Below are 24669 nucleotides of genomic sequence, written 5' to 3' on the forward strand. Positions count from 1 at the left end.
TCACTGGACTGAATATCCAATGAGCAATTCATGGAAGTACCTCCCAGCAACTTCCGAGCGACTGCCGCTGAAGACCTAACACCGAATTCCAAACGACAGGAAAGATCTCTTGAAGACGACTTCCTCCCCTGGACTGCTGGGCCTAAGCAGTCTGAAGGTCACCTACATGTTGCACCATCCCACAAAGAGCTGCAACCTTCCCAGGCTGCAAACTCCCAATACCTTGAGACCTGTGCCATTTTGCGGTGCAACATCGTGTGAAGCACAGATCCTGGTGAAACCTTGTGGGCATCCTTATGGGTCTGCATTGACGCGTTTCCACTCCTTGAAGTCCCCTCAGCTGAGTTGAGGGCTGAGTACCAAAGAAAAGTCTCCCCGAATACAACCATTGCTGAACCGAAGCCTGTGAAGGGCTCCAACACACCAGTGCCACAAATATCGACTGCTGGGCATCCCAGTGCTGTTCTCTCCGAAGTTACTTCAGCCATCCAGGCCAAGAAACATGAACCAGAGAAAACTGTTGCATCACATTGGGGACCAACCTGCTGCACCAGGTTCTTCATTGATAAGGTACTGCTCCAAGCCTAGTTACTTACCTTGGTCTTGTTGCATTGCTCAGGTGTTCTCGGAGGGCTGCAGCTAAGCTGTTACTTGCACCCACTTCTAGGGCACCCTCAGTGCTATTGGGGTGAAAAACCCATTGGGCTCCAAGTGCCAAAACTAACTTACTTACCTGCAAACTTGAAGACCTCTTCGTAGACTTTGCTCTGTTTGCTGCTTACCTGACTCTTTCCTCCTCAGCCCTTGGTCATTGAGCCTCCCGTGCCCCCTTGGCTCTTTGAGACGCATTTAGCATAGGATTGGCCTTTTGAAGAGTGTTTAAGAAAGAGTTTTTGCAAGAGTTAATATAAGTTTGATTATTAGTATCAATGACTTATTTCCAAAGCCTTAGTGTATATAAAATAAATAGCTATTTTTATATATCTTCTAGTGTGACAGTGTTTCCTTGAACTAATTGTATGATCTGAGTACTGTGCCTCCCTAGAACCTTCATCACTCCTAGACTAAGCCTAGCAGCTCAGTCATTGCTACCAAACCCTTGGGTCGTTTCCAAATTATGTCACAGTCAGCAACTTGTGTAAAACTCCCTAACACCTGGTGATTTAAACATTTTTAGGAACATGGATTATGGACTATGAGTACACACGTTACTATAGTGATTAACTTGTACTGTACAATAATTTATTTCATATTGGATGCAAATGTATACTTTCTGGGACGTGACTCTGAGATTAGCAAAGTTTGTGCAATGGCTTAGTCCTTTGCCATTTTTGTAGGTTAACTGTCATACACATTTGCACGCTGTCCTCCTTTCCATTCTCCTGTGCCATGCTGCAGAGACCAGGGACGGTTCTCATTGCCTGTAGTAAAGATGCCTGCCATGCTTAGAGGCAAACTTTGAATACCATTCAGTCACATTAACGGTTGAGTCCCTGTTGTCTAACTGGCCCTTGCTCCTGCATTTAATCACCAGCCAAACTTTGCCTCCTTTCTCTAGACTTTTAAACGTCTGCTGACCTTGCCCACAATCTTGGCAGCCGGAGGACTGACAAACCAGCTTGCTCCACAATTTGCAAGCCTGATAGTCTTCTCTTGTGACACTCATGTACAATTTTCAAGCCTGATAGTCTTCTCTTGTGACACTCATGTTGCTCCTCCTGGAGCCCAAGTAAAGTTGACTGAAGCCTCAATCAAGGTGTCCAGTGGTCTGTACTGTGCTACCCCACTAGCTGATTGGGCAGTTTTAGGACTGTGTGCCTACACATGCGGGAGTCAAAGAAAGGATCTTGGGGTTATACCATCACAAGGACTACAGTGATTAGACATTGAAAGAGATCAAAGTAAAGATTTGTCTTTTAATAATTCTGGCATGTTTACTCGTTTAGGTCTTTTCTGTTGCCAATGTTGTCCCACAAGGAGTTGTCTAATGAACATAGTGTTTAATTCACTCAGAGGTAAAGCATGCTAGTACTTGAAGTGGCTGTTTTGCATCCCCTGACCTGATTTTCTTTCTCCCGTTACTAAGGCATTTTCTAGTCAAGCTTCTAGCTTGCTAAGCGATCCTATAGTTTGTACACACAATGATAAAGTCTTGGTGAGCTCAATTCGGTCACCCACTCAGACGTATTCTAGCCATGACAAGATTAAATGTCTTGCCATTAAAGGGTCGGAAGTCATGGCAATTTAAGACTAGGTATTGTATCTGCGGTAGCGGTGCGATCGAGGATCTACCTCACTTTATGCTTATTTGCACAAAATTATTCGATCTGAGAAGGAATAGGCTGAGAAGGCATGTTATTTGTAATAATATTAGGTCAGTCTCGGCTGCAATTGTTTTTATTCTGTCAGGTTGATGTAAATTTCGTAACTGATGTATGTGAATATGTTTCTGATTAGTTCAAATGTTTGGAAAGAAAATTCTAATTACGTTTTTACTTGCAGAACTTTTTTGAGGTGCTTTCAGCACATTTTAAAATAACAATTGAAATATCACTTGTTTTAATGTGTCTTATTAGTGTATGTATAGAGAGTTTATTTTGTAAATGGCGCAAGCTGAAATAAGGTATTTACTACTACAACCTAAAGGTTATGGGCACAGGCAAAGTGCTCAGTGTTTTAATGGCGCTCGGCTAATATTAGGATAGATTTCTCTTTTTGCAACTCTCCCTTCATAGTTTCTTTGGAGACCCTTTCATTTTGGTCTGTTTTTGAACCTGTTCTGGCTTTTTGAAGGGACGTAAAGCCTTCATCTTTACTTCCCTTGCATTTGGCTTATCTGTTATGGGGAATCTGATCAGTTCTTCAGACTATCAGTCCTGGGAAACTATGTTTCCCTTTTGAATGGTTGTACTTTTTAACATTGCACACAGCACCTTACAGTGCAGTGCAATGTTTTGTATCACCCTAGCTTTTTACACTTGGGATTTTAGGTTACTTTTATATGTGCCTAAAAACAAGCTGGTGGCGGCGACGGATACATTTTTACAATTTTTGAATTATTTTTCGTGTGCTCATTCGTGTTTACTGCATATGGCTACTACATGTGGCTAGTGCCCTAAAAGGGCTGTGACATGAAATTTTTGCCTGTTCTTTGGCTATATTGTAGTTTTCCCTTCTTCCTGTCTTGCCAGGTCAGGAAATCCCATATTAGAACATGCAATTGTCCGGGAAAGCTGCAGCTTTCGCGGGCTAGTGATGCCTTTGTGTGTGCATGGCTTAGGAAGTGGGTGGGAATGTCTGGTCCCACTCCACATAAATGGTGCCAGTGAGTCTAGGTATGGGGCATGAGTGAAACCAATAGTTGTCCCACCACAACTGACTGGTCCATATCCTTACTATTGGTGGGCTTGGACTTGATTCCAGGCTGGATTTTGGATAAGAAGAGCACTCCTGCAGCCATTTGTTCAGATCAACATTGGAGACAAGAATCCTGTGTAGGCGAACAGCCGACTGAAGTTCCGAAGACGAACCTTGAAGAGGCCTGGTATCCCTTCCTGCATCTTGCCCGGTGAAGCCCTGTTGGACTATCTGATCTCTGAAGAACCAGAGCAGTGCTTCAGCCCTTGGACTAGTGGGACCAACTAATCTCAACGCCTTCTTGAGGATCCAGCCATATTGAGCTTTTGACAGTGTCACTGGACCACCCGGTGGACTGACCAGCTCTCCCGTGGGCTACTGTGCTAGAACAGTTGCCGTTCTGCAGTTGCACCCGGAACTTGCCAGCTTGTGACACTGGTCGCCTTCCCTCTGAATTTCAGCGTCCCAGCATCAGTGGATCCTGTCCTGGAGAAGCTTCCGTGACCACGACTGGAAGGACGCCTTTCGTCGCTTGTTTGCGGAGACTGTCACTGGAACTCACCTTCCCATGTCTTGTGAAGTGTCCTGAAGAGGCCTGTATCAGTGTTTCCTGCATTGCTTCATCGCCAGAGGTTGCATTTTGCATCTGGACCTGACTGGAAGAATCCTTGCACCCGCAGCTCCTGGGCACCTCGCACCGAACCAATGCTGTAAAATCCAACTTTTAGCGACCCTGAGCAGACCCACAAAGTAATCTGGGAAAATCAGAGTCAGGGGGGTAAGTAAACGCAGTGCATCTGTACGTCCCTCACCGTCCTCTATAGGATAACATTGGGGAGCAAGTCCCTTTGTCTCTGAACCTTCCAATCTACTGCATTTTGATCGTCGTACCTGGGTAGTAACTCCTGAAACACAAAAGACCATTTACTTACCTTAGTAGAATTGTCAGAGTATTTTACTCCCTCACCAACACAAGTAAATTATAACTTACCTGCAAACACGCATTGTGGTGAGAAGCATTGTGGCTTCTGTGACTTTTGGGCACAAGGGCCCGTTCTTCTTAGGGTTTGGACTGCTTAAGTTAGGGAATTCACTTGTGAACTGGTTGCATCATTTTAACGCATGATTGCACTTGCCTCTTGAGTTGAATAAGTCATTTGAATGCATTTATGAAACTGTGGCGAATGTATATATATTTATTATTGGGTATTGTGCAATAATCTCACCTGTTTAATTTTTCAGTGTGTGCAATAGGCTTAGAATAAATAACTGTATTTTTATACTTATCTGTCTAAATTGAATTATTGTTTATTATATTGTGTGAACTCATTGAGGGGCCACGGACGGACCCCACTCACGCTCTCCTGAGAATAGCTGTGACTGCTCTCCATTGCTACCTTGATTGGGTTTTGCTGAACCTATCAGAGTTCCCTGTCAACTCTAATTGGGTGGCCTCCTAAAATCTGCCCACCAGGTCAGATTCTAGAAATCCATTTTAACAGCAGCTACCTATTTCTTTCGTTCAAACTCACTAGTAACCCGATAAGATCACTTACAAAAAAAAGCATTTAAAAAGCATTTAAAAGAGCAGAGCAGTATTAGGACAATTTCTGTTGCGCTTTCCTGCTGCTTTTCCTAGCCACACCCCCACCACACTGTCCCATGATGCCCACTAGTGCCTTCTCGGAGTCCCATTTTGTGGACCCCTATTTTTTTGTTCAGATGCTTTACAAAAAAATGGCAGAACAAAGGTGTTTTGGTACAGGTCCAACATGGGTCTCCTGCAAGACTAAATGAGGGATACAAAACGCATTCCAGTGTAACATGTGACTGTGAACTCCAATGAACTGCCTTGTGGTTATAATATATTCTAGCTACTTTCCTTGAAATTGTAATAATCTTAGCAAGATAGTTCAGTTTACCAAGGTTAGCCATTCACCTCTGAAACGTGCAGGGGAACGCGCAGATCCCAGTGCAGACACCAGTGTGCTATGTATCATTTTTTTATTTTCTATTTAACTGTTTGTGGAGTGGACCAGTAACGGTTGCTGTGCCTTGTTATAGCTCATTCCTGCTGTTGTGCACCATGGACTGTAACGGCAGTCTTAATCTTCCATTGCAAAATCGCTCGCAGCGCAGACATAGGCCCCCTCCATTTCACTTTGAAACCCTAGCCCCATGAAGCCTGACCCTATCTGTACAAGATTTTATATACGTGGGTACTTTATATTAGTTATCTTTACAAAATATTTAAACAAATGGCATTCTTATTTGGGGTGAAGGGCTAAAAGCCACTGTTTTTAATTATCAGGAAGCGGTCTACTTGCCAACCCTACTGATTTAGGCAGTAGGCTACTGCTTTTTAAGCAGTCCTGCCGCCTACAGATTTGGGTGACGGATCCTACTGGTTTTTTTTTTTTTTTTTTTGAAGGTGTTTATTTTTATTCGATATACATAGTGCGCATTTTACAGCAACTAAAATCATAGCACTTTATTAAACCCATTAGTCTCTTTTCTATCAGCTAGCCCTCCGCCCTCCTCCCGTTAACCCTCAGTCTTCATCCGACTCTCGCTCCTCAGCCCGACTTCCCATGTCTGTGCACTTGGTCACTAAGGCATTTGCCACTGCACGTGGCTTAAATGTTAAGGCCGGGTAGTTCTCGTCATAGTCTATTAATGGTGACCAAATGTTTGTGAAGAGGTGAAGTAGGCCCCTATTTGCCGCTGTGATTTTCTCCGCTATGAAGATGTCCCATATTTTTAGCCACCACAAGACCATTAAGGGGCCCTCCGGCGATTTCCATGTTCGTGCTATCGTAATCTTGGCGGGCAAGAGTAGCTGTGTTAGGAGGGCTCTCAGTTCTGCCAGATCTTGGGTATATGCCTGGGATCGGGGCTCCTAGTAGGATTGTTTCTGGCTCTAGGGGTAACGTGATCTTCGTTATGTCCGCTATCGCCAGCGTGCAGTGGGACCAAAATTTTGCGACCACTGGGCAAGACCACCACATATGTATGAATGACCCCAGGAGGCCACATTGGCGCCAGCAACTGGGGTCTAAGGCCTGGTTGATGCGGTGTTGGCATAGTGGGGGATAGTACCATCTTAGGAGAAGTTTGTGGGCACACTCTCGGTTAGTGATACAGAAGGAGGAGGATCGAGTGTGCAACCAAATGTCTATCCACATCTGATCCTCTATTGAATGATCCAGGTCCGTTTCCCATTGAGACATGTAAGTCGCTCTGGTAATAAGGGAGTTCGTCTGAAGTAGCTTGTAAATCGTCGAGATCCGACCCCGGGATTGAGGGTCCGCGAGTGTCAGCTCTATGGGGTCTAACTCTCTAGTGGCTGCCAGGCGGATTGTTGGATGAGAGCACCAGTGTCGTAGCTGAGCATATGAGAATCTGTCTGTTTCCTTTAAGTTAAAGGTGCTCTTACATTGTTCGAAGGTGAGAGGGGAGTTCCCTTCAAAGAGCTGACCCAGAGAGCTGAGACCACCTGTGATCCAGTTCTTAAAATTCGCGGGGTGGGCTCCTGGTGAAAATGTCGGGTTATGGAAAACTGGGGCTGATGGGCCCAGGTCTCTCGGGATGCCCCTGTATTTACGTGTCCATTCCCAGGCTTTCAGGGTGTGCTTGGTGGAGGATGGCATGTCGGGCCATGTTCTCCTGGAAGCAGGGGACAGATGCAAAAGGAAGCGAAGGGGGAGAGGCAAGCAGGATTGTTCCATCTCTGTCCATCTTGGTCGATTCGAGCTGACAATCCAGGCTTGTGTGCGGGCCAGCTGCGCCGCTATCTGATATTTCTGGAGATCTGGGACGCCTAGGTCTCCTAGGAGGGGACTAGTCAACATCGTCCTCGGTGGAATTCTTGGTTTTTTACCCTTCCAGATAAAATGTAACATCTTTCTCTGGAGCCGTTGAAGCGGTAGCATGGGGATCATGACGGGAAGGGCCGAGCAAGCATAAAGGACTCGTGGGAGGAGATTCATATTGCACGCCGTTATTCGACCCAGCAGCGAGATCTCCTGTGAACGCCAACGGTCGAGATCATCTTCCAGAGATTTAAATAGTGGTTGAAAATTCGCCCGATAATTGTCCTCTGAACGGGCTGTGATCTGGACTCCCAAGTAGGGAATCGCCTTGTCTGAGAGTTGATCGAGCAGAGGGCTTCAAACGACGCCTTATCCTCCGAGCACAGTCTCACCCCAAGGGCGGAGGATTTCGTGAAATTTATAGCAATTCCTGATGCTCTACCGAAGGAGAGGATCTTAGTGAATGGGTTGTGTCTGTTATAGTTAACATTACATCATCCGCATATAATGCTATTTTGTGCTGGGTGTGTCCTACTTGGAGGCCTTTAATTCTGGGGTTAAGGCGGATTCGTTGGGCCAAGGGTTCCATTATCAAGGCGAAAAGCAGGGGCGATAGTGGACATCCCTGCCTGGTCCCACAGGTTCTACTTTGTCAAAAGCCTTAGCTGCATCTAGAGCCAGTACTACCAGTTTTTGTGAGTCTCGTTGTGCAATCTCAACCAAGTTCAGGACTCTGCGTACGTTGTCTGTGGCAGATCTGTTCATTATAAAACCCGTCTGGTCCGGGTCGATAATGTCCGGGAGCACACTTTCGCCAGTCGGTTGGCCAGAACTTTTGAATATATATTGGCATCTAAATTTAATAGGGAGATTGGTCTGTATGCCGTGATATCACTCGGGTCTTTCCCTGGTTTTAGTGCCAGGACTGTGATCGATTCCTGCATCGACAGGGTAGTTGTTCCGGAGACCGCAAAGGAGTTAAAAAGGGACATCAAGGGAGTCACCAGCTGCGGCCGGAAGATTATATCGAAGCGGGTCGAATATCCGTCGGGGCCTGGGGCTCTTGGTTTAAGACTCTTGATGGCTTTGTCTACTTCTTCACTTGAGATCGGTGACTCCAGTTCATCTCTGATCGTCTGGGAGATCTGGGGAAGAGCAGGGTCTCAGAGGTAAGCTTGTTGGTCTCTGAGTGTTCTAGGGGACGCCCTCCTAGTGTCTGCTGGATGGGCCACTGCAATATGCTGTTTGTCTCTTTCTGCAAATTGGAGTCTCCCTTGCGCGTCCCGGAGGCCTAGGGTTGCGTTTCTCTTCCTGATCTTAGTCAGCTTCTCCACTAGGAATTTGTTGGCTTTGTTTCCTTTAGCGTAATAGCTTTGTTTAGTTCTGGCTAATATCTGGGCAGTGCCTTCCGCATAGTGAGCTTCCAAATTTTTTCTGGGCCCTCTGCAGGACTTGATGGGTTCTAGGCGTCCAGTTCTTAGCTTTGCATATAGCCTCTGCTTTCTCCACTTCGTCTTGTAGGGCCTGGCGAATTTGCCATTTCTTTCTGTCATAAGCTGCCCCTTGTGAGATCAGGACCCCTCTTACCACCGCCTTCATAGCGTCCCATGTGGGCGCCGGTGAGGTGTCCTCATTCTTATTTTCCTTGAAGTCTCTAATAGCTTTCGCTGTCACATCTCTCAGAGTCATATCGTTCAAGATCGGGTCGTATAGCGACCATTTGCGTTTTGGAGGTGGGTCCGGGTCATGGGCTCTCATTGTCAGTGTGATTGGGGCGTGATCCGTTAAGATCCTAGGGCCAATGATAACGTTGTCCGTGAACGCCAGCACTTGGGGCGAAGCCAACAGGAGATCAATGCGGGAGTAAGTTCTGTGTACATAAGAATAGAATGAGTAGTCGCGTGATATCGGATGTAGAACTCTCCAAGTATCCATCACGTCCAGAGTTCGGAAACACTTGAGTAGGGCCGTTGCGATGTTATAATCTTTGTGGGCTGGGGGGTGAGATTTATCCCTCGTAGGATCTGGGACCCCGTTAAAATCTCCGCCTATTATAGTCTTACCCTCTATGAATTGTGACAGGGTGTCTTCTAGGGTTGAGTAGAACTCTTCCTGTTGGTCATTTGGGGCATAGACCGAGATCAGCGAGTACAATTGGCCATATAGCCGGCATTTGATCGCTACAAATCGGCCTTCCAGGCAGAGCAAGGATTCTAGAACTTGAGATCGGAGGTCCTTGACAAAAAGTATTGCTGCTCCCCCTTTCTTGGTGCCATTTGATGCTATGAACTGCAGCAGGAATTGTCTGCTTCGAAGCCTAGTGAAATCCGCTGGGATCAGTTGGGTTTCCTGAAGAAACACTACAGAGGCCCCTTCGTTCTGCATACGTTGTAGGATAGATTTCCTCTTCTGCGGCGCATTCAAACCACTGACATTAAGCGTCAGGAATCGCACTTTCTGGTGTGATTGTGGGGGTCTCATGTTCTACCTCGAGTGTCCGAGACGCCCTTGGAGGGGAGGGATGGGGAGGGCTAGGCATCATCCATGGGCTTGAATTCGATGTCGCTCTCCAGTGATCGCATTTTCTGTTTTCTCCAACGGGAGGATAAACCTATCATTTTCCGGAAGTCCGGAGTATCCATTCCGGCGGGTCCCTTGGCCAACAGGGCCTTCTTTATCTCAGTATCCTACTGTTTTTTAAAGGGGCAGGTTATTTATGTGACTCGAAGGCAGGCTGCTTGAGACCAGCCCAGGACAAAGCATGCAACACGTTAGTTAGTCTGTCTGTGCGGTGGGCGGGTAAGTGATTACTCTGAGTGATGGGCTCAGACCAATCCACTGACCTGACAGCTGCATGACTCTGCCCTGCACTGTGGCGGGACATGCCTTAGGTGAACCACCAGTTAAGGTGAGTGACAGAGCGTACCACCATCATACAGCATCTACCTATCAGACTAAGGAGGGGAATCGGTCTCCATGTTGTTTATTCATCTTGCACTGCAGGAATACATGTGTTGCACGGGCTCCTGCTACAGAGCAGTGGCAAACGTTGCCTACCAGCTCTTTGTGATTACCTTCTGTCAAGTTAGGTAATTTATGTATTTATTTTTATTTATTTTAGTATTTGTATAGCGCACTACAGACCACGGGCATAGAGGCGCTGTAAGAAAATGTATGCAGGCTTGCTTCAGGGTTACAGGAGAGCGGCCCAGTACAATTGAATAATACAGTTGCTTAGTTTACAGTGCGTTGCATATCAAGGTACAGTACATAGCAGGAAATTCAGATGATGGCATTGAGGGGGGAGGCCAATCAAACATAAAGCCTTGTTTTTAAAGCCTTATCGAAGGCTGTATGATATTCGATCATTCTTAATTGGTCTGGGAGGGTGTTTCAGTAGGTTGCAGCCAGGGTTGGGAAACTGGAACCACTGGCTCGCACTCTTCGTGTAGTAGGAACACTTTTCGTGTAGTAGGAACAATGAGGCGATTGGCATATGCAGTTCTGGAAGGTCTAGAGTGTTTTTTTGATGATCCTTTGAGCTAGGTAAATGGGCTCTAATCCATGGAGACATTTGTGTGCAATAGCCAGTGTTTTGAAAAGAATCCTTTCTTTGACAGGTAGCCAATGCACCTGCCTTCTGACCCCAGAGATGTGATCTCTACATGCGATACCAGTTGCGGCCCTCAAGGCATTATTCTGAGCTACTTGGAGTTTAGCCAGATTCTTTTGGGGCGTTCCAGCAAAGAGAGCATTGCAATAATCCAGCCTGGACCCGATGATGGCCCTAGCAATGGTAATGCAGATCTCTTGTGATAGGAAAGGCCTGACTGCATTGATCAGTTTGAAATGATAGGCAGATGAGGAGGCGATGGCATTAACCTGCCTCTCCATGGTCATGCTAGATTCAAGATACACACCCAAAGTCTTGATAACTTGAGACACAGTGATGGGAATGTTATCTATTGTGAATGAGCCGTATTGCATGCCCAATTTTCCGTGTATAGCTGTGGATCTAATTAGCAGGAGTTCCGTTTTCTCACTGTTCAGACACAGCCAGTTTTCAGCCATTCAGGACTGATTTGTGGAGAAGATGAGGTTGAGAGTGTTCATATCAGTGGGGTGAGCACCTGGGTGTCATCTGCATAGTTAGTATATGAGATGCCCATGGCGTCGAGAATTTGGAACAGAGGCCTGGTAAAGAGGTGGTAGAGAGTTGGTGCTATGCAGGACCATTGAGGGACCCCACATTTAATTGGACTCGGCATGCCACTCGAGGAATCAGAGAACACCTTCATCACTCTTTCTTTGAGGAAGGACGATATCCATTCACATGCTTTCGGGGAGAAGTTGGCCATGGAGGACAGATGATGACATAGGGTTTTGTGATCTACCAAATCAAATGCTGCTGAGAGGTCTAGCAGGAGAAGGAAAGCCGGCTTACCTACGTCTCTCAGGTCATCGATTTGATTTTTAAGATCAAGTACTGCCGTTTCTGTGCCATGCCGTGGCCTGAAACCAGACTGGCGCATTCCCAGGAGTTGATTATCTTCCAAGAATTTTTGAACTTGCAGGTAGGCTGCTTCGTCCAGAATCTTTAGCAGAAGGGGACAGTGGTGATGAGTCTAGTTCCCTGGGACCAGTGTGTCAAGTGAAGTTTTTTTAGGATTGGTCGGACCCAGCCTTCCTTCAGTGAAGTTTCTACCTGGGCCGAGCGGAAGGATAAGTAAATGAAAGCAGTGATGAAAGGAGCTAGGGCAGGGGCACATTCCTTAATGTTGTGTGCTGGGCAGGCATCTCCTTTACAGTTGGAGGGTTTTCTAGATTTGATCATGGCTATGACATCTGTTTCCCTCATGTCAGAGAATTCAAATGTTGGTACCGCCTTACCCGCAGGGGCAGTGCGGGGAAGGGGGGACACGTGTCTATAAGAGAGGATGAGGCTTTTTGGTGCACTAGAATTTTGGCTTGCAAGGTGTCCAGTTTATCTAGCATGGCAGTTTGAATAGTGTTGCACCATGACTCATCCTTTATGAGGCTAGATGGAGGGGTTGTAGGAGTCTCCAGTTCCCTGAAAATTGCAAAGATCTCCTTAGTTCCAGATTTGGCATTGTTAATCCATGTATTGAAGGATGCAGCTTTAGCCTGACTAATGGCTGCTTTGTATTGTCTAGTACAAGCTTTGAAGGCTGCTTTAGTTTTTTCGTTGGGGTTTTTCTTCCAAATTGCAAGCGAGGGCCCTTTAGTTGAACGTAGGTCCATAAGTTCTTGGGTGAACCATGCATTGGAATGCTTGGTTTTCTTCGCTTTCTTGAGGGTGAGAGGCGCTATGGTGTCAACTGCGCAAGTGATGACCTGATTAAAGGAGTCTGTGAAGAGGCCTGGATCATTAGGAAATAGAGGCTGGAGAGCCGATGCTAGGAGATGTGGGAGAAGATTCCCTTTAGTTAGTTTCCGTGAGCTTCTAGAGAAGGCTGTTGGTAACGTATTAGGTTTAGTGGACCCAGTAGTGGTGGCGATGTCTAGTTTGATGCAGAAGTGGTCCGACCAAGGGGATGAGTGAGATGTCTGGGACGAGGATGGGACAGTTATGATGAGCTACCCAATCCAGCGTGCGTCCTTTCATATGGGTAGGCTCATTAATGGCTTGGATAAACCCTAATGTGCTTATTGCTTTTTGTAGAGCAGAAGTGTGTGCATCATTGATATCTTTCAGGCCAAGATTAAGGTCACCCAGTAGCACTATTTTGGATGTTGTTTTGATGTTGTCAGCGCGTGTATAAGGGCCTCTTGGAAATCTGTTGAGGGGTCAGGAGGACGATGCACAAGATGGAAGGCAATGGTGGAGGTGGGCGAGGTCTTGAGTTTGTATGAGATATTCGGCGTTAAGGCCTAGGTCACCTTGAATTCTCCTGATGTTAAGTGCATCTCTAGCAATGACGCAACACCTCCCCCTCTTTGGCCGACCCTATCTTGCCTAAAGATAGTGTACCTATTAGGGGTAGCCAGAGAGAGGGCAGGGCCGGACGATTCCTGTAGCCATGTCTCGCAGAGAAAGAGGAGGTCTACATGGTCACTGGTGATCAGGTCGTGCACATTAAGAGTGTGGGCAGGGATTGATCGGGCGTTCACTAAGGCACATTTAAGAGCGGGTGCTGCGCTACTGTCAATAGGCAGGATGTGCAATGCTAGTGGGTTGGCAGGCCTAGTGACATGATCATTCAATACAATCACAGGGGTAGTGCGCACCAATGCAGGACAATCAGCATCAGCAATAGCTCGGGTGTCAACATGAACATTTTTCCCAATAATCAATGGGGGAGTGGGCAACAAAGCAGGATATTTAGTACCGACAGTTTCATGAGGGGAGGCATGGTTATTCTTTGTAATAATCAATGGAGCAGTGGGCAACAAAGAAACATGGTCACAAATCCCAATCGGCAGTAATACATCGGTAGCCTTAGTTAATGGTATTTGGGGGGCTAATGGTGGGCACCCATCAACGTACCTGGTGGGGCAAGAAGTGAGGAGGGTAGTGTTTTAGATCTCAGCTTAGAGGTTTCAATTAGATGAGGGTCACGCTGCTGAGTGTTATAAGTTTCCACTTGATATTTCCTCGGGATTGAGGGGGCTTGGGCGGGCGGCAGTTGTGCTCCGGTCAGTGCAAGGTCTTTAGTGTTAGAGAGCTGCTCGGGAACTCTCGAAAGGCCGTCCCTGACTGGAAGATTGTACGGTGCAGCTGCAGGAGACCGGTTCGGCCTGGGCTGGCGACCTTACTGGTGGAGAACGGCTTACCAGGGCAATAACAGGAGCAGCCTGGGTCTGTTTATTAACTTTGCCGGTAGGCTGGTATGCAAAACGAGTGGCGTGGCTCGTTGGGGCGGAGTTATTAATAATGTGGCATTCCTTTGACCTCATCCTCAGGCGGGAGTTTCAAATAATGATAGTGGGAGTGGATTTTCGACCGCGCTCGGTCACGAAGCGCGATCGTAGGCGCTCATTTCTGTGTGCAACAGCGCAGCTAGTGTAGGGTGTCGGCGAAGGAGGGGCAGCAAGACCCTTACCTTTGAGGGACCAGCGGAGCACAACAGGCAACAGCTCCGAGCAGTTGAGAGCTGCAGAGAGGGGCGTCATCCTTTCCTCTTGGCCTTCCCTCGGCAGCTTCGCCTCGCGGCTTCCCTCCCCTCCATATAAGGCAGGAGGGGAGGTTGCAGAGAGGTGTAGGGCCCAATCAGGGTAGGCATCTGTTGTGGACATGGTGTCCATGACGACCACGGTGGCAGCCATCTTACGGGCATGCCGCTCCTCGCGGCGGCTTGCCCTGCAGGCAGTGGGGGATCCCACGGTCAGCTGTTGATCGGATTCCACGGCGGGAGGGAGTAGATATGTGTCTCCCCTCGCAGCAGAGCTGCAGAGATGGGGGTCGGCCTTTCCTCTTGGCCTTCCCTCAGCGGCTTAATTGAATTCGGTCTTATCATTCAGAATTATAAATTTTAAACATATGAGCATCTTTCCAGGTTGTGCTGTTTGACGGGTTGTGTATCTTCGAACGCTCCAGTGGTGCCAACAATGTGTGTGTTGTATTTTCCAGTGATGTCATTGTTATGCAAAGTATTATTTTTGAAACTTTAAAAATCCTACATCTTTTTTGTCACAGAATGTTGGCAAGTATATTATTATTATTTTCTTTTAGTAAGGTACATACTTCTGAAAATGAGCATCCTCTAACTGTTGCAAATATATCAACGTTTTGCAAAGTGCTTGATATTTCAAATAATCTGTGCCATTTTCCTTAGACATTATAGAACAGCATACAACCTTGTGCATGAACTGAGGGCACATGAAACAAACATGCTGGAGATCAAGACCATGGCAGGATTCATTAACTACAAGGTAACATTGCAAGATAGTTCCAAGGTGTGCCTGTACAGCCATTGAACGGTTGTTCAGCTACCTGCTAATGCCTCGATTCACTTGCAGTGGACGGTACGAAAGTACATTACTCTGTGTCTGTGCTCTTTTCCCACTTGTAGATTTGTCGCCTCTGTTTTCAGCACAACACTCCACTTGATGCAATTGCCCAGTTTCGAAAACACATTGATTTGTGCAAGAAAAAGATCGGCAGTGCAGAGTTGTCTTTTGAGCATGCTGCCTGGATGTCCAAACAGTATGTTTTTTCATGTGTTAATGGGATACAAATGTTCAATTTCTGTGCTCTTCAACTGCTTTGTTGCAAAACGCAATCTTGGGAACACTTAAATGGTCGCCTAAACCATCTGCATGTGGCCGAACTATCTCGTGAGAATTTTCTCATTGGGAACCACACCTCTCCTGCTGAAACCAGAGAGGATTGATGGACACATTTCTGTGGCACTGTACATGTTGACATATGGCCATTTAATCCGCACAACTGGAACCTCTGTGCTCTACCATACAATACCCATGCATGCCTTTTTATCTGTTTAAATGGTGTTGAAGGTATTTTATTTATTTTACACATGCTGTAGAGTTTGTGTGCATTTCCAGTGATTTTTATCGATGTCAAAGGTTATGCAGTATCCCTCCATGTGGTCTCTCCTGGGTCAAAGGTTTTCTTCATGGGCACTGGTGGATGAGGACTAAGGGTTTATGCTCTCATCTGTTTGATTCCTATAATATTGGTGGAATTATACCAATGGATTTGTCTGTTTTGTGTAAGTCCGACTCTGTGCCACTTTAGCATCCATAATCTATTATCTATAGAACCTGAGTAAAATACACATGTATTTCAATTGTATTTAGTTGTAAACTCATGTAGGCGTCAGGACATTGTCCTTCAGTAACGGTGTTTCCCAGAAGCCCTTAAGAAAACTCCATGTATCACCATCCATAACCTCTATTAAAACTGAACAATATATAACCCCCAAAACACCATTAACCCCAAAATATATACAGAAGGGAACGAAAGGGTGATGGATGGTGGGGGAGAAAAGGAAAACAGAAACTCACTTACACATTGTTGCGGCCAAGTATCTTTTCATGTAATACCTAATTAGTTGCCATCCAATTACAAATGATCGCCCCCAGAACCTCCTTGCCAGGCCAGGAAGTCGCGTAACCTCCATGTTGTAAACCTCCATCTCCAGCAGCGCCCCACTCCGGTTGTTCGATCTCTGCATCTTCTTGCTCTACCGTACTAACTTATTGACTCTCAGTCCTTACATCTGTGAAGTGACAACTTGACACAGGCAGCACTCTTATAACACCCACCTCTCCTCAGCATCTATTGGCTTAAGCAATCGCATTCTAATATATGCCACCCAGTTTTGGCCTCATGACTCTATGGAGACACAGAATTCCACCCACCACTGACTTCAGCTCTTTGCTGCCTATCTCTGTTGATACACTCAGTATTCTGGGGTGCTGCCCATCTCTGTTGGTATATTCACTATTCCGTGTTGCCATCTTTTTGTTCTCATTCAGCAGTGGCTGCAAGATGAGCTGTTTACTGACAGTGTGATCTGTAAACCAGAGGCAGAGCCTCCTCCATTCCAGCCACCAGTTCTTCAGGAGTTATGTTATGGAGTTATGTTATGAAGTTTCGGCAAATAATCACTGTAGTGGTCTCAGAGGGCTTAAGCTTGTCTGAAAGGGTGGCCTATTGGGCCCCTGCCAGCAGTTTTTAGACCGTGGTCTGTGAGCACTAATAAGGGCTACGAAAAGAAAAGGAAAACAAATGATGAACAGGGGAAGAACTAAACTAGTAGATCAAATAGAAAGGATAATGTTTGTGATGACTTGTTTTTGCATATTAAGTAGCTTTGGGTTCTCACTCTAAGTTACAAGGCTAATCCAGATGTGGAACCCTTGCACACTGTTCTTAGAGAGGCACAGCTCCACCTCAATGACGAGGCCCAACCAGGCCGAAAAGCGTGTCTGGGGTTGCTGTTGGTACTCTTGTTCAGAAGAGAATTGCCAGGCAGTTCGGTGCTGGACTGCCCTTGGGCAGGACAAAGACTGATATGTAGTGGAAATTTCTCTACCGTGAAAGGATGGTGCGCTAAAGACTCTGGTTGAGACTCTAACCTGGGATATAGGCCGGTAGTAGATTCTCCCAGAACCCCCCTTGTTTGTGATAACTTGGGTGCCTGATGCACCAATAAGTGTGAGTGTGAAAGAATTGTGGAGAATGTTAAAAGCTAAATTCAACGTTGTCTCTGTATAAGCAGAAATGTAATTGAGGGCAGATTCAGTATAGAACATTAAAAGTTGGAATGTATGGATTTGTGATGTGGTCAAATGGCCCATCAAAAGTAAACAAAAGCCAGCATAGGGATGCTGAGACTGCCTAGCGAAGAGGCATAGGGTGGCCGCTTGTAGTGGACTGTGAAAGTTGAATGAGAATGGAAAGCATGTCCAAAGGAGATGGTAGAAGGAAATCTATTTTACCTGAAGCGGTAGAAGGACATCTATTTTACCTGAAGCGGTGCAAGCCTTGGCACCCGAAATAGTATGCAATGTTTTATGACATTGCACTGGCCCCTTAGCTTGCAAAGAATGGAAGGAAGTTTCCCCCACATATGCCAACACCGCAGGTATGGATTATCCTACCATCTGGAAACATGCAAAACCCCTCTTTTCTAGTGAAAAATCTTAAGAGTCTTGGACTTAATGTGGAAGCTACAATTAATGTCCTATTGATCTATAGGCTGCCTTCCAACCCCAATGATTTAATATCTGGCCTCTCTAGCTTCCTTTGCCCCCTGGTGAAACCCAATAATTGTTTTCTTGTCTTGGGAGATGTTAATCTGTGGTTGGAGCGCAAAGATGATGTTGCTGCAGTAGAATTGCAGTCAGCACTGTCTGAGATAGGATTTGACTAATTGATTCATGCACCCACTCGCTGCTTTGGGCATACCCTAAACTGGGTTGCCTGCCACAAAATGTTTGTCTCACCTTGCCCCTGTTCTGATCATTTCTTTGTTGAGTTCATTGTGCTAGCGGAATTCCCTAGGAAAGGGAAAGACTATAAAAAGGCTAGGGGTAATGACGAGAAATCTCAAGAATATATGGGTAGAAAGGGTAGAACCCCTTCTTAATTTATTGACGAACCTCTCAGGTTTTACCTACCCCAAGGTGTTGTCAAGGTCTATCCTTTCTAATGTGGACATAGTGGCGAATACTTTAGCACCACAAAAGAGGAAAATGCTTAAGGAAAGCAGAAACAATCTATGGTACTCCCCAGAGCTAAAGATATTAAACACACTAACTCTCAAACTATTTTATGATTGGAAATTACACTCGACGCAGTCATTGACAGCCTATAAGGTTGCTGCTAAAAACTATAGAGTAGCGATAATTGAGGCCAAAACAAATATCTTTAACAATAGGATTGAAAATGTTCAATTGGACACCAGGGAACTCTTTAAAATTCTTAAAGAACAGGAATCTAGGACTCGCACTGACCCAGGACTGGTGGTAAGGGATGCTGCCTGGTGCGAAGAGATGCAGAATGCCATGCAGGACAAGTTAAAGAATATTAGGGCTGACATTGCCCAAAAAAAGATAATTTACTTGGAACAGAAGCTGGAAACTCTGGATGGGCTTTCAATAGGAGCCCCTCTATTCCGCTATTTAGTTTCACTGCCATCTCAATAGTAGAATTGGCTCCTATTATTGAACATCTGAAGGGCCAGTACGTGCAAAAATGACCCCTCTGTGGGTATTATTATAAAAACTGTCCCACCTAATTTGCTTGCAGCTATCTGCACATTTGTTAATCTGTCTTTTGAATTGGGAGCTGTTCCCCAGGATCTGAAAAGTGCATGGATTACGCCTATCCTCAAGAAGCCAGGTCTTCCAGCGGATGTCCCAAACAATTTTAGGCTGATCACAAACATTACTTTTCTTTTGAAAATTTTGGATCAGGTGGACTATAGACAAGTTTCTGAGCACATGAAAAAATGTCCTATTCTGAATGACCAGCAATCGGGTTTCAGGGCAGGATTTGGAACTGAGGCGGACCGCTAGAATTGAAATCTAGGCTTTTGAACCGCATGGATAAAAATGAATCCTCTCTGCTGATGTTGTTGGACCACTCCATCATGGTCACAAGGTTGTGGGAGGTTGCTGATTTTTTTTACCAATAGCAGCCCAATGGATTTCTTCCTTTCTTTGCAATGGGGAAAGCAGATTATTCTCTAAAGAAGTAGAAGCTATGCCCATCGATATAAGCTTTGGGGTTCCACAAGGGTCGTGTACCTCACCTTGTTATATGACATTTTCACAGTTTCTCTATTTGCCATGTGCCGCATGAAGGGGTGATATTTACAAACTATGCCGACGATACACAGTGTGTCATTCCTCTATCTGGAAATCATGACTTAGATGAGGCACAGATTAATAGAATGTATGCCTTGATTTAGACCTGGATGGTCCACAATAGACTTGCGTTGAATAAGGAAAGAACTGAGCTGTCGCTCGAAGGTTCACCCAATATGATACAGAAATTGGGACCAGCATATGATCATTAGTTTGTATTCAATCATTGGTTGAACCAACTAGGCTTCAAACAGTATAGCCGTTTTGGTTGTCACCCTTTGGTAGCAGCACTCCCAGTGTTTGATCATTTCTATATCCGCCCTACCCTGCTACCTGTCCCTTTGGGCAACCAAACCTAGTTTGTTTTATGTTTTCATATAGGAGCTGCTAAACTAATCCCCCTTAAGAAAGTTAAAATGCTGGGGGTTATCTTTGACCAACATCTCACCATGAAGTCTCATGTATGTAGCATGGTATCGACTTGTGCCTATTACATCAAACTGCTAACCCACCTTAAACCCCTTATCTCTCAAGCAAACGCAGAGACAATTGCTAGAGCAATTGTGGGAGCTAAAATTGATTATTGTTCCAGCTTACTCATAGGTATTGATGCATCTATTTGCAATAGGCTGCAGGTTAACCAGAACGGAGCTGTAAGAGTGGTTATGGGTCTCTCCCAGAGAGACTATGTCGGCAGCAAGACAAGCACTTCATTGGCTGCCGGTTGAGTCTAGAATCCTCTTTCGACTATTGGTAATAACTTATAGGTTCTCTTACCTAACAAAACACATGGAAGATTGCTTAGATCCAGCAAACAGGATCTTCTGTTGACCCTCAGGTGTAGCCTTTTACGCTGCTGCCCCTGGGGCTTGGAGTTCCCTTCATCTAAAATTAAGAGGCATTGACTCAACTGATAACTTCAAAAGAAAACTGAAGACATTGTTGTTTGCCTAAGGAGGTCAGCTTCTGCCTACTACTCTTCTGTAATCTGTCCATGCCTGCATAGTTTTTGTCCTTTATGCTATGTTATGTTTCCTGTTGTGCGCTTAAGTCTACGGGTCCTTGGCCTGCACATTATGAATTTATAAAAGTAAAGAGTCAAATTCCCAGCATAATATGATTTGAATGAATATACCTAGAGAAACACTGTTGCAATTGAAGTTATTAGTGCAGGTATGATTGTCTATAATAAGTACCTGGTCAGAGCAATATATCCAAGTATGTGACCACAAATTGAGGAATGAAGGTTAGGGGTATTCTAATTAAATTGCTGTGTTTTAATATTGAATCGAACAAGTATCACAAAACCCGGAGAAGAAAATTGAGACAAATGTAGCAAATGCAAGGCTCATGGGTTACTGTGACCACATTTAACACACCAAATTCAGACTCTAATCCTGCTTTGAGTAGTCAATCCATAAGAAAATCATATCGGCATATCCTTAAGCAAATCAACATTTAACGCTGATCAAGAATCGGGTATCGAGAAAGTAAATGAAGCATATCAGACACTGTTGTTAAGCATACCCACTTCCACTTTGGCAAGTTCAGGAAAGGAATATTCTATTTGTGGTTCTAAGATGACTAAATGATTGTCTGGATACTAAAGCTGTGGTCTAGGGACCCAGAGTCCGTTCCCAGTCCATTACTGAACTAGGGTTCTTGACTTTGGAGGAAGATGCATGTGGAAAAGAAAAATTCTTTAGGGTGACTAGAAAGAGAAACGTAGGGAATCATGGTTGCCCTTAAACATGATCTGTTTTCTGGTTAACGGATCAAGTGGTTAGTTGCCACATCAGTGATGTTGCTGTTGGGAAGTTTCAAGAATGGTTGTATATCATTAGCATAATTATGGCAAAAGAGGTCAAGAGATTTGTGAAATGCAGCCTGAGGGGACCGGTGGAGTAATCTGTCTTCAAAGATGTCCATTGCCAAATAACAATGTGTTGCCCCAGGAGGGTGCATCTTTGCTTACAGAACCGCTAATACCACTTAGTGGCCGCTGCTACTATCTAATCCAGATCCCCAAGGGGCTTCTTGGTTATGCAGAAAGATGAAGTTCTTGGAAGCTTTTAGCCAGAAGGTGCACCAGAGCTCAACCCTCCGACTTCGCCACACCAACAGTGCAACCTTGCTAGCTGTAGCCAATCAGTAGCTGTGGTGGGAGCTCACACACTTTGACCAGTTCTTGCCAGTGGACAAGCTTGACACCTTCCTTGCCGGTCTTTGAGGCCGTAGTGCTTGTTATTCTCCAGTCAGCGGCGAACCATGTGTATACTTCCTCCAGAGGCATTATGCTGGTGGTCTACATGAGGGGGCAAGCCTACTTATGGGCGACTACATTTGTTTCAGGCATCCTCTCAGAAATCATTTACCTTCCATTTGAGGGCTCCATTATTTTTCATACTTAAATGGACGAGGAACTCCTTGAAGAAGCAGGCCAGCACTCAGTTGGCCTGCACTCAGTTGACACTCTCTCACCCTCGCCACGATCTACAGACCCCATGGCCCATACTCGCTCTTCCTCTCTGAATGGGCTAACCTCGCCTCCTGCCTTTTAACCTCTTCCTCCAAACTCCTCCACCTTGGTGACTTCAACATCCACCTCGACTCTCTTGAAACATCTACCTCTCAGCTCCGGGTCCTCTGTGGCTCTCTCTCTCTCTCTTTCTCACTATTCTTCCTTACGGCTCGACTCCCTCTACTAGCCACACCCTTGATGCCTTCATCTCTGGTGACATGGATATCTCTTTTTTTTTAAAACTCTTTTTTATTAATGGTCACGTATAGGCCGTCACATCACAGCACAATTGTTTAACAGTTACATCAGGGGTAAAATATCCGTTACATTTCACATAGCAATATTATGAAGACAAGTCAGCATCGGCAATCATGTTACATAGATAGGATCTGAACGGGCCCCAAATGTCCTTGGGCCTGCATGCCGAGGGGTGGGTTAAAACAAACTGTTCCTCTGACTCGTTGACATGCGTCAGTTCTTGAAGGAACTGGTTTAGGGTGGGCGGGAGAGAACTTTTCCATTTCTGTAAAATATATTTTTTGGCAATAGCGCATGCAATGTTAAATAATCTTCTAATTTTCTCTGGTTGCTTGCCAATGTCCCCAAACAAGTATTTCTGAGGAGTCAAATCGGGGGGAACCTCTGTGAATTCTTCCAGGAGCTCAGCCACCTCCCTCCAGAATCCCCTCAGTACCGGGCAGTCCCAGTACATGTGAAAGGATCCAGCCTGGGGAGCATTACATTTAGGACAGGCGTCAGAGGCATCCGGTGCAAACCTTGCGATTCTGGCCGGCGTATAATGTAGCCTGTTCAGGATTTTAAATTGAATCACCCTTAGACCAGCATTAAGCGAAACCTTCTTGGATAACGCACAATAGTTGGCCCATTTCTTTTCTTCAATGGTCCCCTGCAAATCCGCTTCCCACTGCTCCTTTATCTGATTTAATGTGGGGGTATGAGCTTGCACGGCTGTGTAAACCTAGCAATCCCCAGACCATTTTTAGATGTTACCAATTGCACACATGGATGGGGTGGGGGCTCATCCGGGAAGAGAGGCCACCTTTTTTGGAATGCAGACCTCATAAGGTAGTATTGCAACGTTTTCAGGGCGCACCCCCAGTGCCCTCAGCAAGAGACCCCGATCCGCAAAAACACCATTCACAAACATGTCACCCAGTTTCATTTCCCTGTTAGGGTCCCAGGACTCCTGTATGTTAGTATCATGGGTGGGGGGTATGCCCGGGAAGTCCCAAAGCGGCACCTCCTGGGTTGTAGGGGACCTCCACTCCTAGCCTCTCAAATATCGCCATCCATGCCCTGACTGTGCAGCTAACCGGATTGTATGCACATGTGTCTTTATACTTTGGATCGAAAATAACTGACTGTATATTCGTGGGATGTGTGGTGTGTTCCTCTATCCATGCATGGGGTGTATCGTTCTCGTCATTATACCAATATTTCACAAATTGAGGTTGGGAGACGTAATAATAAAGTTCGAAATCGGGGGCCGCCAACCCTCCAGAGGCATAGGGCTCCGCCATCCTCTCCCAGCTAATCCTAGCAGTCTTACCGTTCCAGAGAAATGTTACCACCATGGATCTACGCCTGGAGAAGAAGGCCCTGCCCGGCCATATAGGAATATTAACAAATAGGTATAAAAGTTTAGGGAGGACCACCATTTTAAGAATGGCAACCCGGCCGGCTAATGAAATTGGGAGCCGCCCCCAGATCTGAAGCTTGGAGCCTATTGCCTGTAGAGATTCCCCGTGGTTATCTGCGTAGAGTGTGAGCTTGTCCCTGGAGACTAGTATTCCCAGGTATCTAATGTGGTCTGCGGACCACTTGAGTCCCACTGTGTCTGTAGGGCACTGGGTGGAAGGAGTTAGGGGGAATATTTCGACATATTTATGGTATACCCGGAATAGTCTGCAAACCCCTGGATCTCAGTCATGACGGGTGCTATATTAACCTCCGGTTCCCTGACATATAGTAGTGTGTCATCCGCGTAAAGTGAAATTAGCTGGGTGGAGCCCTTCATAGTGATCCCTTTGTCTGAGTGTCTAAGACGGACCGCAGCCGCCATATGTTCAATGGTCAGTGCAAATAGTAGGGGCGAGAAAGGGCATCCTTGTCTGGTCCCCCTTTCTAGGAGAAACATCTCGGAAATGGTCTTATTGGTCAGGACCCGGGCTCCAGGTTCCGTATATAGGAGTTTTACGTATCGTATAAAGGTGGGACCCTCCCCAAACGCCTCAAGCACCGAAAGGAGATAGACCCACGATACCGAGTCAAACGCTTTTTCAGCGTCAAGGGATATGGCCACTGCGCTCCTCGCGGGGTCGATCTGCGCCATGATACCAAAGAGTCGTCTGAGGTTTAGGGCTGTAGATCGAGTAGGGACAAACCCCTTTTGATCGGGGTGGACTAGGGTCGGGACTGCCGGCAGAAGGCGATTCGCCAGGACCTTTGCAAAGATTTTAGCGTCTGTGTTTATGAGTGATAAGGGCCTGTAGGACGAAACGTCCTGTGGTGGTCGCCTAGGCTTGTGGAGTACCACTATTATGGCCTCTCTCATAGTTGAGGGCAATCTGCCGGATTCGAGCGCTTCCTCCCACACCTGTAGTAGTATCGGCACAAGTTCCTCACGGAACGCCTTGTAAAATTCGGTGCCTAACCCAT

The 24669-nt window shown here is 45.9% G+C and overlaps 1 protein-coding gene across 2 annotated transcripts in view; it reads left to right on the forward strand.

The window, feature by feature from the left end:
* TRAPPC11 (trafficking protein particle complex subunit 11) overlaps positions 1–24669 on the forward strand; it is a 1974021-nt gene that overhangs the window by 140449 nt on the left and 1808903 nt on the right. For both annotated transcript variants that reach the window (XM_069631477.1, XM_069631476.1), the window contains exons 8-9: positions 14966–15062; positions 15203–15336. In XM_069631477.1, coding sequence (XP_069487578.1) covers positions 14966–15062; positions 15203–15336 — 231 coding nt within the window. The remainder of the gene's footprint in view (positions 1–14965; positions 15063–15202; positions 15337–24669) is intronic.

Source organism: Ambystoma mexicanum, chromosome 6q (genome assembly GCF_040938575.1).
Source record: "Ambystoma mexicanum isolate Mex_15411 chromosome 6q, UKY_AmexF1_1, whole genome shotgun sequence".
NCBI classification, from domain to species: Eukaryota; Metazoa; Chordata; class Amphibia; order Caudata; family Ambystomatidae; genus Ambystoma; species Ambystoma mexicanum.